At 42.0% G+C, this 19,426-nt stretch overlaps 1 protein-coding gene across 1 annotated transcript in view; it reads left to right on the forward strand.

The window, feature by feature from the left end:
• The window catches only part of LOC149454702 (prenylcysteine oxidase 1-like), a 36,597-nt gene extending 24,882 nt beyond the window's left edge, over positions 1–11,715 (forward strand). Inside the window, exons 5-6 of the mRNA XM_089687188.1 lie at positions 794–946; positions 7,476–11,715. Of these exons, the coding sequence (XP_089543314.1) occupies positions 794–946; positions 7,476–8,137 (815 nt within the window). The 3' untranslated portion in view covers positions 8,138–11,715. The remainder of the gene's footprint in view (positions 1–793; positions 947–7,475) is intronic.
• Positions 11,716–19,426: the final 7,711 nt, after the last annotated feature.

A 19,426-nucleotide genomic window follows, 5' to 3' on the forward strand; every position in this document is an offset into this window, starting at 1 on the left:
TGGCGAAAGGGAAATTCTAATTGTTTTGTATACAATTCTACATTTTAAAAGCTAATAATTTTTAAACACTTTTTAAAGTTTTACAAATAAACATTTACTAAAGGCAGCACCCGTTGTCATCTGGAAATATTGGGTTTTGTAAGGGGAATGCAGAACAGAAGCTGTTTTGGTTTTCAGATTGTTGCTGAACTTCAAAATCTGACTTACAAAGGGTGGGCGGAAGAGGGTTGTGCCACTTCTCTGAATAAATTAGCGGTTTTTAAGAATAGTATTACAACTAATAATTTAACCAGTCTGAATTGATTTATTTTTGTATGTGTGTGTTATTGTGGTACTTGGAAGTAAGTGAAAGAGTAGTGGCTGGTTGCACCGTGCTAATAAAACACCGTTCCCTGCAGCTGTAAGATTACAACTAGGATAAAGTAATTGACCTGGAATGAGTATGCATGATCTTTGACATCATCCTGATATTGAGATAGACATATACATACATACATACATACATTATATATATGAGATATATTCAATTGCTTTTTCTAGGTGAATGCATTCCATTCAGGGCTGGAATCCGAGACAGATGGACAGAATTTTATGGGAGGACAACATCTTTGGCTTGGGGGTGCTATTTTAGTTTGGTTGTCTTTGAATTCTAGGTAGATGTACACCTTTCTGACTGTACATATCCTTTGTTAATGAAGGTGCCTACAGGTCTGAGCCATGAAAGATTGTGTGAGCCCAATGTTACTCTTCTGTCACTGTTCATGGTTCACCATTTTTTTTTTTTTTTTCCTAGGTGCTATCTCTTATGCTTGGACTGACTCTGGACTGTGGGCAGTGGCTGGTGGTAATAAACTGGTTTGCAGTGGCCTGCTACATGCTGCAAAAGCACAGCTAATTCAGGGCACTGTCACGTCTGTGCAGGAGAAAGTTCACTCTACAAAGCCTGGTGAGTGTGACTGGCATGTTTTCAAATCCACATAATTCAGATAAATCTGTTCATCTGCTTTATACTTCAATATTGTCCATGTTATCGCAAGCTGGCATGAAATCATAAATGCTACAAACGTGTAATTCTATGTCCCAGTGACCCCTAATCCCTGGCCTGAGAGTAAAATATTGTTCTCTTTTACTTCGATCGTGCACATGACAAGTACAGGTCCAGTTTTTAATTTGTGATATACTATACACTTGCTATAATTATAAGCCAGCACAAATATTATTTAGTTGAAATCATTACCCTTATCATTAAAGAGGTTCTTTTATTTTGCCCTGTTAGAGCAAATTGACAAAATCAAGCACTAATGCCTCTGCCCCACTTCTCGAGTCACTTGTATTCGCCTTGACTGCTCTTTGTTGTGGTGTTCAGCCCAGACCCTGTGCAATGTAAGCTCTGTGACAAATGGTGCTGGAGCTCAAGAAAGTTTTGATATTGTCCTCCTCACGTGACAGGAAAGAATACCTATGTTAATAGACATGTCCTAAATTACTGATCTTGGGGTGTAGCGAATAGCTGTTAGATTTTTAGGTGCTTGCCAATTTCCCAAGGAAACCCTGAGAAGATAAGTGCTGGAGGTAAGTTTTGTTTCCCTATGCACCTACATAGCAATCAGTATACATGCATGGGTGATCTAATTGTGCATGTTACGTGACAATACACAAAACCGTCACGTGTCCAACTACACTCTAATGTCTGTGGTCAGTTAACAAGTGAATATGAAACCCATAAGCGTAAATCAGGTGTGGAAACGGCCTAAAACAATCTTAAAGTGGTATTAAACCTAAAAGCAATAATTTATTATATTGCAGCTTACCAATTCTTGCATGTGGTGGCTGTATTAGGTTTTTTTTTTGTTTGTTTCTAGGCTTTATTTTATTTTCACTTGGTGATCTGGTTGGTAAGTCGTCTTCTTTTTTTTTTTTCCCCAAAAGAACAAGCTGTCCTACAAATGTATCAGTTAAGAGGATTGAGACAAACCATTTACCACTGGCATGGGTGCTTACAATGATCAGCCTGTTTTAATAAAATCTTTATCCCAAAAGGAAAAAAAAACTTGCTGTAACTGCAGTGTGAGCTGCAGTTTGGCTTCAGTTTTTATTAGTATCTTTAAAGTTGAACTTCAGCTTTTGGTACACTATACATAGTTTGTTTGGGTCAGGCTGGCCCAAACAAACCATGTCCCTCACTAATGTGAGTCCGCTGGATGTGCTGTAGAAACTGTATGTAGCTGAGGCTACATAAAGCACTGTGTTCTGGAGCTGGTCGAGACTTTCCAGTCTAAGCCCCAGAATACGATATTCTGTCTGATCAGTGCTCAGCCACTCATAGAAAGCGATGTATTCTATCAATTAATACAAAGCTTCCTCTGATTGGCTGACATCATCAGCCCTCCTCTCGGAGGCAGCCAATCAGAGGAAGCTTTGTATTCATTGATAGAATTAATTGCTTTCTATGAGTGGCTGAACGCCTCTCAGACAGACTCTATTGTGTTCTGGGTCTGAGGCAGTAAGGTCTTGGCTTGCACCGGAACACAGTGCTGTATAATGTATGCACCCTCACATGTTAGTGGGGGACATAGTAAATGTGTGCCAAAAGCTTTGAGTTCGACTTTAAATCTGCTAGTACATCTAACACTCTCCCCCCCCCCCCCCCCCCTCCTTCCCTCCCTATCCAGATTAACAATGCTGCGGTCTGCTGTGTCCCTGTGCTCCTTCATCCAGGGTGGGGGCATGCTTAAACAGGCAGTGTGTTACTGGTCAGATCACCAGGTGAAAACAAAAGGAAAATGCCTAAGGAAAAAAAAAACGGATGCAGCCACCACATCTGATTGGTAAGCTGCAATATATTACATTTTTGGCTTTTAGTTTAATACTGCTTTTTCACTGCCGGAGAATTTTTGGACGTTTAAAAAAAATCATTTTAGTGCTCAAAGTGACATAAAATGCCCAAAACATATATTTTCTGAAAGCAGACACCCTAGAGAATAAAATAGTGGTAGATCCAATTTTTTATGTCACACAAAATCACTGCACATATCAATTTTAGGGCACGCAAATGATCAAATTATATGGTAAAATATAAAAGATGAGGTTGCAAATGTAAATGGATAACCAACTTGTCAAACCGTCCCCATGAAATGGCGACAACTTCAGTACTCAATATTTTCCATAGGTGACGTTTTAAAAGCCCCCTATAGGTCATCAGTTTAGCGTTACTGAGGAGATCTGGTGCTAGAAATATTGCTCTTGCTGCGGCATGCACGACGATATGTAACATGTTTAGTAATCAGCATTTTCATGCATAGGTGCACCCGACGCATGCGTTTTGTGTTTGTGCTTATATGTCGGGGTGGGGGCACAAAAATGTGGGGGGGATTTTATGTGCTTGGGTGTAACTTTAATTGTCCCATGTGCTCCACTGAATCTAATGCAGTGCAGATCGCACTGCATTAGATTTTTTTTTCCCGACCGGGAACACTGACAGGGGAACCCAGACGTTGCATGAAACACGTTGCTTCCAGGTCAGCAATAATGAGGGGAAGAGAGCAGTGTGTCTGCTCTGCTCTCTGCCACTAACCGGCAGCACCTGCTATGCTGGTCCTGGGCCTGAAGATGGGCAAGCAGAGTCCGGGATACATGGCTCACACATGCTAGGTGTGTGGAAGCAATCTGAAGGCAGTGCAGCAGCCAGAATGCTTCCATCTGACAGAGTGTGCTTCAATCGGCCACTGGGGAATGTTTGTAAAATCCTTGCTTTCAGGTCCGTACAGGATATAGAGCTGGCAGGGAAAGGGGTAAAGGAGAATTAGAATCAAAGCTTGTTTGGCTGTAATTCTCCTGTATATCACAGGAGTGCAATTTGTTCTGCATTCCTGTGACCAGTTTTCAGCCAAGCGCAGGCTAAAGTCTGCTCTCAGCTGGTCCAGGCTGGGGAAAGATCCTGACCCACCCAGATGTCTGGACCGGCACCTGGCTCATCCTCTCAGTGAGCCACTTAGAGCCTGAGCCAGCGGCTCCTGCTCCCTCCACAGCCCAGCGCTCCAGTGAGTTCTAGGGGGGCAGAGCAGACAGCGATGCCTGACAGACAGCAGCAGGGTGGTGTCTGATCGTTCAGTCCTCACCCTTGGAGCCAGCGGGGGACAGATGCAGCATCGAATCAATGCTGCATCCACCTAGGTAAGTATGATAGAAGAAAAAAGACAAACTTCTGTTTTTTAATCTTTTAGCAGAGAAAGCCATTTCATTATACCAGTGTCCAGAAAGAACTGCCCTGACTGTTCTAGTCCATCAGTGAGATTTAAATGCTCACATACCTAATATCACTTAGTTAATGGCTACAGTGGGAAAAAAAATTTGATCTAAGTACTAAGTCATGTTTTGCTTGATGATCAAATACTTATTTTACTCATTAAACTGCAACTCAATTTATAACATTTGATTGTGTTTTTTCTGGATTTTTGGTTGATATTCTGTTCCTGTCATTTAAAATACACCTATGATAAAAATTGTTTCTTTGTAAGTGGGCAAACTTACAAAATCTGCAGGGGATCAAATAATTTTCCCCACTGTAGACCATTCCCATTTAGTACAGGACTTCTCTGTAAATGAGGATTTATGTTTTTTGTAGTTTGTAATGGATACAAGTACAAGAGAACCTATCACATATGGGCTTGTCCATAGATCTGAACATTTATTCTTAATTGGTAAAATTGTAGGTTTGTAATAACAGTTTTAATAAATGCTGTATTTCCTTTGCCTTGGAATGAGTAGCTAGGAGTCAGAGGTTAGAGGCCCCTCAGTCTGAGAGTTGCTACCCTGTCAACTACTGGAATACATTCTGTTTAATACACCGTATTCCAGATCCTAATTAACCAAAAACAGAGCCCTATAGTTGCATACATTACATAAATTAAGGGAAAATGTTTAAATATTGCACACAAAAAAGTCTACTTGATATCGCTATTACATTTGTCAGTTAATATACAGTACCTTGGAAAAGTGTTCATACCCCTTGAAATTGTCCGCATTTTGTCATGTTACAACTAAAAATGTAAATTTATTTTATTGGGATTTTATGTGATAGACCAACACAAAGTGGCACATGATTGAAAACCATTTATCATTTTCCTTCCACTTCACAAAGTTTTTTTTGTAGAAAAAAATGTGAAAAGTGTGGTGTGCATTGTATTCAGCCCCCTTTTACTCTGATACCCCTATCTAAAATCTAGTGGAACCAATTACCTTCAGAAGCCACCTAATTAGTAAATAGAGTCCACCTGTGTGTAATTGAATCTCTGTATAAATACAGCTGTTCTGTGAAGCCCTCAGAGGTTTGTTAGAGAACATTATTGAACAAACCGCATCATGAATGCCAAGGAACACACCAGGTAGGTCAGGGATAAAGTTGTGGATACGTTTTAAAGCGGGGTTAGGTTTAAAAAAACAAAAACAAAAATCCCAAGCTTTGAACATCACATGGACCACTGTTCAATCCATCATCCAAAAATGGAAAGAGTATGGCACAATTGAAACCTACCAAGACATGGCCATCCACCTAAACTGCCAGGCCGTGCAAGGAGAGCATTGATCAGAGAAGCAGCCAAGAGGCCCATGGTAACTCTGGAGGAGCTGTAAAGATCCACAGCTCAGGTGGGATAATCTGTCCACAGGACAACTATTAGCCGTGCACTCCACAAATCTGGCCTTTATGGAAGAGTGGCAAGAAGAAAGCCATAAGAAGCCTCATTTGCGGTTTGCGAGAAGCCATGTGGGGGACACAGCAAACGTGGAAGAAGGTGCTCTGGTCAGATGAGACCAAGATTTAACTTTTTGGCCTAAAAACAAAACGTGATGTGTGGCGGAAAACTAACACTGCACATCACCCTGAGCACACCATCCCCACCATGAAACATGGTGGTGGCAGCATCATGTTGTGGGGATGCTTTTCTTCAGCAAGGACAGGGAAGCTGGTCAGAGTTGATGGGAAGATGGATGGAGCCAAATACAGGGCAATCTTAGAAGAAACCTGTTTGAGTCTGCAAAAGATTAGAGACTGGGGCAGAGGTTCACCTTCCAGCAGGGCAACCACCCTAAACATACAGTCAGAACTACAATAGAATGGTTTAGATCAAAGCATATTCATGTGTTTATAATGTCCCAGTCAAAGTCCAGACCTAAATCCAATTGAGAATCTGTGGCAAGACTTGAAAATTACTCTTCACAGACACTCTCCATCCAATCTGACAGAGCTTGAGCTCTTTTGCAAAGATGAATGGGCAAAAATGTCACTCTCTAGATGTGCAAAGCTAGTAGAGACATCCACAAAAAGACTTGCAGCTGTAATTGCCGCAAAAAGGTAGTTCTAGAAAGTATTGTTTCCGGGGGGGGCTGAATACAAATGCACACCAAACTTTTCACATATTTTATTTGTAAAAACGTTTGAAATCCATTTATCATTTTCCTTCCACTTCCCAATTATGTGCCACTTTGTGTTGGTCTATCATATAAAATACATTTAAGTTTTTGGTTGTAACATGACAAAATGTGGAAAAGTTCAAGGGCTATGAATACTTTTTCAAGGCACTTTAAGTATTAATATATGTAAATTTAAACAAAAATGTGTCCACGCAATAAAAAAATAAATCTGCATCCACTGCGTTAATGATCGGGATGGGACAGAGCAAACGAGCCGCTGAACAGAGTGTAAGCCGCATGCGTGATATCACTCCATAACTCTGCTCTGACACATTGCATCCCTGGAAAGGGACTTCTTCAGAGAGCCCTCTGAAGCAGTACCCTCCCATCGACGCAATGTGCCAGGGCACGAGTTACCAGAGTTGCAGAGTGACATCATGCATGCGGCTTACCCTCTAAGTGGCAGCTTGTTTGTTCTGTCCCATCCCGAACATTAAGGAAGCAGATCCAGGTTCTAAGTGCTATTACTTTGTTGGCTTACAAGTGTTTTATTTGTATGTACATTTGTTTTTCAATGTAATAAAGATCTTTTCAGAGAGCACTAGCAGTGATGATATTGCTTTTGCTATGTGTTGGAGTGGACTTTATGGACACATTTGAGATTAAGCTGTGAAGGATTTCTTTGCCACTATTGAGAATTATATTGCAGAAATGTTGGTGTTCAGATCTTTGGTGGAATTAAATCTCTTATAATTTGGAGGGTATAATAAGGCTAGCAGAATTGCAAGCATTACTGCAGTGTTGGAAGAGGTTCACATCGGATCACTGAAAAGAAACAATGGTTTCAAGTGCACTATTGTAGCGGTGATTGAACTTTTTCACTATATGATCGCTTTTTCACATGGATTTTGGTGGAAATTCTTTGAAGATTGATTTACCCTGCATTATTCAATTTTATTGTCATTTGTGCACCACAATATTTATGCTATGTCCATTAAGGTTATGAACAATCTGGTATATATGTTTTTATTAATATAATTTTTTTTTGGGGGGTGGCATTGCAGGAAATACAGTGAAGCTGTATGAAATAAGCTATGTAACAGACAAAGGACCTGGGTTGGACTTGTATGACATCGTAGTCATCGCAACACCACTCAACAAGAATCTTGGTAACATAGAGTTTGTGGGCTTTGACCCACCAATCGAAGCCTTGTATGGACCCTACCAGCAGATGGTGGTCACATTTGTTCATGGACGGATCAATACTTCCTACTTTGGATGCTCCAAACCATGTCACTTTCCACTGTCAGACGTATTAACTACGTATAACCCCAAACTTTTTATCCACAGTATTTCAGCCGTGTCTCCAGCCAATCCAGTCCCAGAATCTGACACATCAAAGGCTTCAGGTCTCAGAGTCTGGAAAATCTTCTCTCCGGAAGTCCTAACTGATGAACAGTTGCATCAACTGTTTGAGTCTTATGATGCAGTTAAAGTGAGAAATTGGTTGGCTTATCCAAGATACAGCCCACCAGAGAAAATACCACCAATAGAACTTCATCGCTCAATTTATTACGTGGATGGTATTGAATGGGCAGCCAGTGCCATTGAGATGTGTGTCATCGCTGCCAAGAATGTGGCTCTTTTATCTCACCATCAGTGGTATGGAAAGAATGATCACATTGACCAGCAAGATTTGGCAGAACGTCTAAAGTCTGAGTTATAGACTTTTTTTTTTTTTTCTTTTTTATGTCTGACATCATTATCTCTATTATAAACTACTGGAGACAAAACCACTTTATATTGAGATATCTCCTTAATGGTGTGTGTTTTTAAACCTACCTAAAACTTCACAGCAGGTATAGTGGGGCCAGATTCTACTCCCTTGCTGGGTCCCCTCAAAGTTTGGCAAGGGGATACAGAAGAAACATGAGTACCACACGTCCAGAAAGGTATGTTTGTTTATTTCCTTATAAAACCAATGCCTATTTTTTATATTTGAGGAAATAAACAAACATATTTTGAACTCCAGGTTTACTTTCACTCTAAATAGTTTATTTGCCTAATTTGGCCCAGATTTTCTTTATTAATTGATGCGTCTGCTGACAGCATTGTATGAACTATATGTAGCATCAGCTACATACAATATACAATACTGTGTTCCGGCAGCAGTATGGGGACTTCTGGTCTGCTGCTGGAACAAAATTTGGCTGAGTGCTTCTCAGTCACAGAAATCTTTGTATTTTTATCATTGAACACAAGGTTGGCTGAGGTGGAGATCATGTCATCCTCCTGCCTCTCCACCTCTGCCAACCAGAGGAAGCCTTGAAATCATTTATAAAAATACAATGATTTTTGTGAATGGCTGAGAAGCACCCAGCCTGGATTGATTTTGTTTCGACAGCAGATGAGAATTCCCTGTGCTGTTGCCGGAACACAGCACTGTATATAGCTGATACAAACAGTTTATGCAGCCGCAACAATTAATAGAAAAAAAGTTTGTTGGGACCAGCCTGACCAAACTAACTATTTTAAAGTGAAAATAAACCTAGAATTTGGCTTTAAACAGTGGTTTGGTGCTCCTGTTTGTTCTGTACTTCCTATGAGAGTTGCCTAGCCTAGAAAAACTGTATTCTGTATCAGACTCTCCTTTTTACTGTAAGATCTAGCATATTTTGGATACTGCAACTCCTACCTATACCTAGAAAAGTATAGGGGTCATATAATCGTAATTGTATCACTGGTAAGCTGCTAATAACAGCAGTCACATGCTCCTACAGCATCTCTACTTCACTGGTTCAAATGCAGCAGTTTGGTTGTCTGTGAGAGAGTAGCGAAACTTCACTGGTTTGGCAGGCAAGAGACCTCTCTTAGACCCTGTTCACTCCAGTGTGATTTAGTTGTGTGCTTTATGCAACTTTGTTGCGCTTTCATCAAAATATATGTTACATAGAATTCAACAGTAATGCATGGAATATGCACCACACTTAAACTGGTCCAGTATGAACTGGACCAAAGTGAGTCTGCAGGCAACTCATAAGGTTTTGCTAGTTTGACGTGTCCCAACTTTGAGCCAAATATCCTTGTTTTTTTCTATACTTGTGCACTAGGGGCTGTGTAGTAACATCCAAAGGGCTAGAAGTTTTTTTATTTTACCAAAGAGTTGGGCAAATCTTGGTTGCAGTCTGCTGTAAAAGACAGCAGCTTATGTCGTGCTCCTTCTGTAACTAAAAAATATTACAGGAGGAAACTTCAAGCAGCATAATATAAAATCCCAGGTATGATGTGAAATTCATTTCACATCATAATTGGGCATTGTAATAGCTACAGATCAGTTTTAGGCTGGTGGATGGAAGAGGGAAGGGGCTTTTAAGGCTCCATGCACACTGGCTTAACAAAGAAAAAACGCTAGTGCTTTTGGCAGACAAAAAAGAACTAATTTTGAGTTTTTTGTACTAGCATTTATGAGTGTTTAGCATTTTTTTTTTGTTTTTTTTTCCTACCAGAAAAACACTCTCAAATGCAAAACAGAAGGTTTTTTTTTCTTTGTTTCTGACTCTAAACGCTGAGCTTAGAAAACTCCCCTAGACTACAAACTGTGTATGGACACATAGGATAACGTTAGTTGCCTCTACAGGCAAAAATTCTAAACTCCTCTAGGAGAAGAGTATTTTTTTTTTTTTTGCCAGTGTGCATAGAGCCTAAAGCTGTGCAAGGGCAGGATTGTGGATGACTTGAATTCAGGTCCTTTACTATCACTGCTGATAGTTAAACCAAACATCATAACATAATCAAACATTTCACTGCATACAGTAATCTAACACTACTTTTTTTTTTTTTTTTTTTTTAAGAATTGCATTGTTTAGTTGTTGAAGAATCTAAATATTTTTGGGGTCCAAAGTCGCATAACAAGTCACACCCCATGTTTCCCAATGAGTATCATTCATATCTTATGACTTCAAGTTGCAGCGACTTGAGAGTATTTCCTGCACTACTTTTGGCCCGACTTTCATGCAGCTTGTAAACCCTTGAAAGTCTCACCAGAATGTTCTACATGTGACTTGTGTGCGACTTTGTACAGCATAAACAATCCTCCTTGGTCAAAGCCAAAGTTGCAATGAAAATTGCACCATTTTTAAGTCACACGAGTGTGAATGGAGTCTAAATGTATGCTACTGTGGAAACATACTTTTCTGCTCAGTTTATATTCTTCACACAATTAAAGGACACTATAAATAGAATTTTTTTTTTCTTTTTTTTTGTATACATAAAAATTGAAAGATAAAGAGAACACTGCACGTGGTATTTATAGGACATTGAATGTTAAAAGAGAAGTATGGCCAAATCTCTTTTGGTCATACGTCTTCTCTGGGTCTCAGGAGTGCACCTACTTTTGCACTCCTCTGACCCAGAATCAACTGACAGTGGGCTAAAGCCCCGTTAGAGCAGCACTAAACACCTGTGTAGGAGTGTGGTGGTCTAGCACTCAGTCTTCAGTCCTCTGCTTCTTGATGGGAACCAAGGAAGCATCACCCCTTGCTGCCCTCTCAGGATTGGGGATGCCCTAATTAGCATACTAGAAAAACCACAAAGGAGAGGAGGCGCAGCAGCCTAGGACATTATCCCATTAAACCGTTTTTAAAACCAAGATAGAATCCACTCACAAACCTTGCTATAAACATCAGCATCATAATTGCTCAATCCACCATGCATGCTCCTATGCTTGAAGGGTGCCACCTAGATGTTAACTGGCATACGCGTTTTGAGGCTAAAACTCCCTTGTTTGGAGATAAACAATTGAGCTCCCTATACAATACTTTTTTATATCCAACTAAAGATGACATGAGAGCAACATGAGTTGCCTTAGGGCATCCAGCCAAAGTTATTTGTGTCACATGACTCTGAAGAGATTGAGCTAGCCTGTGTAGGGGGGAAGAGCTAGGTGCTGCTATGTTAGCTTTAGTTGAATACAAATATTAATGTGTAGGGATCTGAACTGTTTGGCTTTTCAAGGGTAGTACCCACTTCTTTAGAGCCAGTTAGGATCCTGGTACTGTTTGCTCTTGCACTATTCTTTTTCTGATTTTTACTTTCAGTAGCGTGCTGGTGAATCAGCTACTGTCATGTTTTTACTTTTTGTCAATACCTACTGTATCCTTAATTCAAAAACAGATTGTTACTTAAACTAATTTGAGCAATTTTATTAAACCAGAAGGTCTAAAAAAGCATTGATATTTGAAATGGTGTAAACGAATCCTAGGTTTCAAGATATACAGTATATTTCATTAAAAAAATATATATAAACCTGTGTCAGCCTTCGATAATCCCCTTTACAACAGCACTTGGACTAGAAAGGGGCATGGAAAATGCATACAGGCAAAATTACTTCTATAATGTAAATTACTTCTATAATGTTCTTCTGCACCTTCATTGGCTAATAGGCAAATTATTGTCAAAAAAGGCATGGCACTGCCATTGGGACATTTAACAAAGCAAAAAAAAGTTTTTTCAATGTCATACAGTGGAGAGAGCGACCTTTTTTTTTTTTTTTTAATGTGACTTTAAGACCTCTGTCAGGTGGTTAGGGGGGTAAACGTAGATGGTTGAGCTCCCTCCGAAAGCCTACCATACAGCTGGAAGTGGCTGTTTACATGCAGGCAAATTTAGCCCCACATTAGTCCTTTTAAAAATTGAAATTGGGCAAAAAAGAAGGGGGGGAAAAACAGGAGGATCACCTTCTGAATGCCTGATAGAAACTACTTAGCCCCACTCTGAAGGATCACTTTTCAGAGAATCAGCAAATGTAAACTTAGCCTGGGGCAACAGTAAAAACACCAGTCTCTGAAATTGACATGATTGAGAGATACCTTTCAACTATATGTGGTGTTATGAAACAGTACGATTTTGACAGTGACCCATATTCTGGCATCGCATGTGGATGTGTAATTGATTTTTAACTTTTACAGTTAGATTGGCATAAATACAGTAGCAACACTCCAATCTGATTTTTTTTTTTTTTTTTTTTAATACAGCAGTAACAGGCTTGAATAGAATGGAAGGTAGGTACCATAGATGTAAAAACAAAAAGCTATAGGAAAGTTTACTCTTTAAAAAAAAAAAAAAAAAAAAGCTAATATGCACAATTTCATACAAATTGGCCAGTTGTAAAACAATTTAACAGTGAGGTTTGAACTTTTTTCGCAGTACCACCCTTCATTGCCTTAAACGTTTAATAAAATGTGAAAACAGACTGCATAGAAGCTGGATGACGCTTTAAAGTTTAGTGCATAGCATCAGCAGCATTGCTGCTGTAGTCATTTGTAATCCTAGAATGGTTCATATCAATAAAAGTGAGCCAGCCTACACTGTTTCGGGGCTGGCTGATTCGATTTTCTGTAACAAAACTACCTGCTGTGCCGAAGGCCCTCTCAGCACACTGGTTGCAGGGCAAGCCAGAAGCTCTAGCGAATACTGTGCAAGCTCTGGACAGTGGTTAAGCCTGGGCATAATAAGCCAATCCTCATTTCTGAGTGTCTGCTGCAGCCTTGAACCCAGTTTAGTTGGAAATCATGTGGGTTTGGTGCTGCCTGCAATCAAGCCTGGCTGCTCTGGTTTAAAAAAAACTCATAAAAAGCAGTCTCAAAGCACTTGCTGCAACCGCTGTGCAGTATAGGATTCAGCACTGATATTCAAATTCATAGAGCATGGATTAAATGCAGGCTTCTGCAGGTAATTGGACACTGGCAAAGAACTTTGCTAGAGCCACCCTTCGTGCATACTCATACAACATCACCCACTCCATGAGGTTTCAGGATTTTTTTTTTTTTTTTTAAATGAAGGGGTGGCCACAGCAATCAAAGAATAGTCCTGTGTTGCTCTCCTTCAAAAGGAATTTCCAGGTAAGTACAAAATCCATTTATCGTAATTGTAGAGTACAGGGATGCTTGTAGTCATAGACCATGGGACTTCCCTAAGCAATAAGCTGAGGGGTGGACAACACATAGCAAAAAGAACTACCAACAGCCCCACACAACAAAAATGGGAATAACCTGAAAAAAAAATGATCAGATGACAGTGTGAAGCATTTTACATCTGAAACTCACTTCAGTTGAGGTCTGAACTTCTATGTGGTAAACCTGGAGAATGACTGAACAAAGGATCAGATTGCAGATCTGAGATATGGATGTTGGGTAGAAAAGGTCTTGGTCTCAACACCAGCTTGTCCCTGTAAAATACAAGAAACTGCATCTTCCAAGGATGGGCCCGCCAGCTCAGCTACATGGCTGACAGATGTAATTGCCACTAGGAAGGCAACCAATGTGATGTCTTCAAAAGGGTTATCTCCTATCAGGCTCAAGGGGGAGTCTATAGAGCAGGGGGTAGGCAACCACTGCCATGTGTGTCAGACATGGGCACATGTACAGCAGCACATGAAAGAGGCCTTGGGCACCCTTTCACAAAATAAAAAAGCCGGCCGGCAGTTGGTGCTAGCTATACAGAAGGGAGCAGGCATGTTTTTCCCCATCCACCTTATTTGGCCAATTTAGATGTACGTCCGGGCAACCCTGTTGCTGACAGATTCCCTTGAAAACCTCTTCCCCTGGAATCAACCGCCAGTGACTCAGATAATCCGCTTGCCAATTTTTCACCCCCTGAATAAACACCAAACGTGGAACATATCTCTATGCCCAAGTCAGAATGTAATTCACCTTCCCCTGAGCCCCTCGACTCCTAGTACTGCCCTGGTGGATGTATGCCACTGCCATGGCATTGTCAGACTGAATCTTTACAGGTCAACCCTGAAGCCTGGATGTCCAATACCTCAGCCAGCCTCACTCTCCGAAGCTCCAGGACATTGATGGGTACAACCCTTTCCCATGAAAGCCACGGCCCCTTACCTGAGAGGCTGGCATCTGTGGTTACCAATTTCCACACTACTGGCTGAAAGGATCTCCCTCTCTCCAAAGTGTGAGTTATCAACCACCAATTCAGGCTTCACAGTACCTCTGGAGATAGAGAAATACAGTAATCCAGGGCCGGAACCTTCTTGTTCCAAACAGCCAGAATGTTCCTTTGCAGCAGTCTAGAATGGAATTGGGCATAGGAAATAGCCGAACGAGGATGCCATCTTCCCCAGCAACCTCATACAGAGACGAATTGAAGGATACCTTTTGGCTTTTAGAGCTGTTCCAGGATCTGCATTTTAAAGACCACATCCTGCTTCCAACCTGGCACTGACCGACCTCTGAGCAACAGACCGTCTAGAACAGCAATGGGCAAACTACGGCCCGGCGGACCTTTTAATCCGGCCCGTGGAGCGTGATGCTGTCAGGATGTGTGTAGGCGGGGCAGCGTGACGAACGTGAGGGGAGCTAGGCTCCTCTCACAGTCCGCCCTGAAGACCGGAACGGCGCGGGAACACGGCGAGAGGAACGCGCGGAGCAAAGGTAAGTGGATGAATTACTATTGGGGATGAATTACTATATGGGGGATTAATTACTATGCTTACTATGGGGGAATATTACTATACTTACTATGGATGACACATACACATCATTCATCTACTCTTGGTCCAGCCCCCGGGTCCAATATATGAACCCATTGCGGCCCTCAAGTCAAAAAGTTTGCCTACTCCTGGTCTAGAATAACCTATGACCGATACCCCCCGAGTTCTGAGCAGCCCCAACACCGGAACAAGAATGTTTGTGAAAACTCTGGGAGCTGTGGTCAGCAAAAGCGGTAGTGCTATGAACTGGAAATGCTGAGCCCCTCCTGCAAACCACAGAAATCTTTGGTGGGGAATAAATATCGGCACATGTAGCTAAGCGTCCTTGATGTCTATGGATGCTAAAAAAAAATCTTCCTGTAAAGAGTCCACGACTGATGACCTTACATCCCCATTTGGCTTTGGGATTGTGAACAGGTTTGAATAAAATCCCTGAAACCTTTAGTCCACTGGAGCCTCTGTGATCACCCCCTGAAACAATAGACGATCGACTGCCTGAAACAAAGCTCTTCCTGGATTCATCAGTAAATTTGATTTTAAAAACTGGGGAGGGGGAGGAAGGCCCAAAATTCTAGTCTGTACCCCAGAGAATCCATAGAAATGACTCACTTATCTTGGATTAGAGCCCTCCAGGCAGCAAGAAAATTCAAAAGCCTTCCCCCCCACCCGAGTGGGGGTGCCTCTTCATAAGGAGGCAGACTTTGGATCTTCCTTGGATGACTTTTGCACCCAGTGCCTCTTTGGGTCTTGATTCTGAGTTCTACCCTGGAGGCTGGGGCCTGTGTGCGGCAAAACGACTGCCAGGTAGATGAGGGGCCAGCAACCTTAGCCCATTATTAAAATAAGGGAGCTTGGATCTCCTTATAAAGGGTAGAAGAGAACTCTTTCCCCCTGAAATCTTTTGGATATACCTGTCCAAATCTTCCCCAAACAGCAGCTCTCCATGAAAGGGAAAACATGTCAATAATTTTTTGCATGGCAGTTCTGCCGCCCAATTCTTTATCCACAAAACCCTGCACATGTGTACTGATGAGAGGGCCAACTGAGAAATTTGCTGAATTGAATCCTTAAGAGCATCAACCACAAAACATAAAGCATGTGGAACATCATTCAGATCCTCGCCGGAACAATCCCCATGCCCTGAAGACCTTCCAAGGAACCACTTGACCTGGACATTATCTACAGGACTTATTTAGGGATGAAACCACCACATTCACTACAGGCATACCCCATTTCTTAAACTTTTTTTTTTATGGGACACAAAAAGAAAATTTTTTTGCTGAACCAAAACCCTGTCTGGGTGATACCAATCAACATCTGCTCCAGGAGAGGATGTACTAGAGAGGCCTGAACATTCTGGAGGTTTCAGAGAGGAATAAGTAATCTCAGAGATTTCTACTAGAGGTAGCCTGAAACCAGAGTGTACCATATCAGTGAGGTATTGCACCAATAACCCCTGGGACTGAGATGCAGAAATTGCCTGCTCTCTTCAGGCTGTGACCCCTCCAATAGAAAGTCTACTGCCTGACCTTCCTCCAGTTCATCATCCTCAGGTTCCACCCATTCCTGCTCCAGAATTGGTGGGTCTGTTGATGGGGACCTCTCCTGCTCCTTAGCCCCTTGTGAAACATCCCTGCAATCTTTTCCTTTAATCCTGCTAAGGTTGAAGCAAGATCTTCCTTGGTTACATATGCTGATGCAGAAACACCAGTAGTAGCCACAATGCCAGACAACTGCAGTGGCTCAAATTGCCCAATTACCTCTGGCCTTCCAGGAGAGGATATCACAGCAGAACTTCGACTAGGTTCCTCAGGACCTGATGGCAGTGAATTAGTGACCCTTCCTATCGTGCCTCCCCCACTCCACTTTCAGTAACCATTTACCTTACAGATAGTGGTAAAAAAACTGGAGTACTTCCTGTGTAGGAGGGGTTATGGAGGGGAGGACCTCCTCTCAGATTGGTTTCCCAGTGTCCATTCACCTAGAGGTGGTATATAACCCACATAGTCATGAATAGCCTACTGTGTCCTGTGATGTATGGTCAAGAAAATGATATAAATTTCATTTGGGTAGTGTTGCATGACTAATTTCCAGTTAAAGTAGCACAGTGCTGAATAGCAGAAATGCTCTAGTGCTGAGCAAAAATAGAAATTCTTATTTTGTACCCCATTGACAGATTGGACCAAGAGGGCTGGAATATCTCAGATCTTTACTGCTGAAAATGCCAGTAGATCCCCCCCTTCAAAAAGTGGGCTTACACCTTCACTGTGAGCGGGGCTTCTGGGCAGGCTTGGTGGACTTAGTGGGCCAGGGCTTGTAACAAAAGTAAATGCTAAGCCTAGGGTTGGGATTGACACCTGGGGAGTGTGACTGGGCCACGTTCACAGCAGAAATAGCATCTGTAGGAATATGAGTCCTAGGCTTTTTCTTATTGGTTAGAAACAGCTTTCCCCTAGTCACTTCCATGATAAATTTGTCAAGAGATGCCCACCAAATAGGCATTCACCATCAAAAGGCATGTGTAATAGGTGCCTTTTACAAGCAGGTTCAGCAGCTTTTAGCCATGAAAACCTGCTCATGTACACAGAAAAGAGACAAGTCTGGAGACTTAGCATACTATGTGCTCTAGAGCAGGGGTGTCAAACTCAATTGCATTACAGCCACATCAGCATGGTTGCCTTCCAATGGCCAGATGTATCAGTAGGACTCTATATCTACTCTTTTATTATTCAGGCATACGCTACGTGCAGTTTTGGGGTAAGTTACGTGCTCAGTATCATGCTCTGAAAATTTCATAAACAAAAACCTTCAGACATTTGCTCAAAATCAAACCAGGTCAGGAAAAAAAAACCTCTGAAAGGTTGATATGTGAAACTCCTCCTGACACATTAGCATTCACAGGACATTACCATAGTAACTACAGGAGCTCAGTTCCCAGCTTGATGAGCCCCAACATATGCAGAAACCTCATGTTCCAATGATTTAAAAAAAAAAAAGGTTCCATACGCCTGCCTCTAATTGGTCGTGGCTTCATCAGCGGTGGCCTGAACTGCCGGGTCTCATAATCAGAGCAACATGTCGAAAAGGAAGTGGCAGGTGAGGAGAAGCCGCAGTAGTAGTAGTAGCTGCAGCAGCAGATTGTCTTCCGCTATTTCTACCAGCGAGGATGAGAACAATTGCAAGTGACACAATCCAGCTGCAAAACTGGATTTGATGACCATGTGACAGGGCCTGGTGGCCTAAATTCATCCTGCAGGCCTTGTTTGACATACACTATATTGCCAAAAGTATTGGGACAGCTGCCTTTACACACACGAGCTTTAATGGCATCCCAGTCTTAGTCCATAGGGTTCAAAATGAGTTGGCCCACCCTTTGCAGCTATACCAGATTCAACTCTTCTGGGAAGGCTGTCCACAAGGTTTAGGAGTGTGTTTATGGGAATGTTTGACCATTCTTCCAGAAGTGCATTTGAAGTCGCACTGATGTTGGACGAGAAGGCCTGGCTTGCAGTCTCCACTCTAATTCATCCCAAAGGTGTTCTATTGGGTTGAGGTGAGGGCCCCAAACCTTGCTTTGTGCACTGGTGCAAAGTCATGCTGGAACAGGAAGGGACCATCCCCAAACTCTTCCCACAACGCTGGGAGCATGAGATGGTACAAAATGTCTTGCTATGCTGACGACTTCCCTTCACTGGAAATTAAGGGGCCAAGCCCAACCCCTGAAAAACAACCCCACACAATAATACCCACCACCAAACTTTACATTTGGCACAACGCAGTCAGGCAAGTACCGCTCTCTTGGCAACCACCAAACCTAGACACATCCATCGGATTTCCAGAGAAGCATGATTTGTCACTCCAGAGAATACGTCTCCACTGCTCTAGAGTCCAGTTGCAGCATTCTTTACACCACTGCATTCAACACTTTGCATTGCACTTGGTGATGTAAAGCTTGGATGCAACTGCTCGGCCATGGAAACCCATTCCATGAAGCTCTCTACGCATAGTTGTGCTAATCTGAAGGCCACACGAAGTTGGGAGGTCTTTAGGTATTGGCTCTTCAGACAGTTGGCAACTTTGTCGCACTGTGCTCTTCAGTATGTGCTGACCATACTCTGTCATTTTACGTGGCCTACCACTTTGTGGCTGAGTTGCTGTTCTCAGTTGCTTCCATTTGTTTATAATCAACAATTGACCGTGGAATATTTAGCAACAAGGAAATTTCACAGATGGACTTATTGCACAGGTGGCAAACTATCACAGTACCATGCTTGAATTCACCGAGCTCCTGAGAGCAACCCATTCTTTCACAAATGTTTGTAGAAGCAGTCTGCATGCCTAGGTGCTTGATTTTATACACCTGTGGCCATAGAGGTGATTGGAACACCTGAATCCAATGATTTGGAGGGATGTCCCAATACTTTTGGCAATATAGTGCATGTGCTTTAGAGCAGGGGTGCCAAACTGGCAGCCCTTCAGCTGTTGCTAAACTACAAGTCCCATCATGCC

This window comes from Staurois parvus, unplaced genomic scaffold (genome assembly GCF_062004578.1).
Source record: "Staurois parvus isolate SC_StPar_1 unplaced genomic scaffold, SC_StPar_1.0 ptg000420l, whole genome shotgun sequence".
Taxonomy (NCBI): Eukaryota; Metazoa; Chordata; class Amphibia; order Anura; family Ranidae; genus Staurois; species Staurois parvus.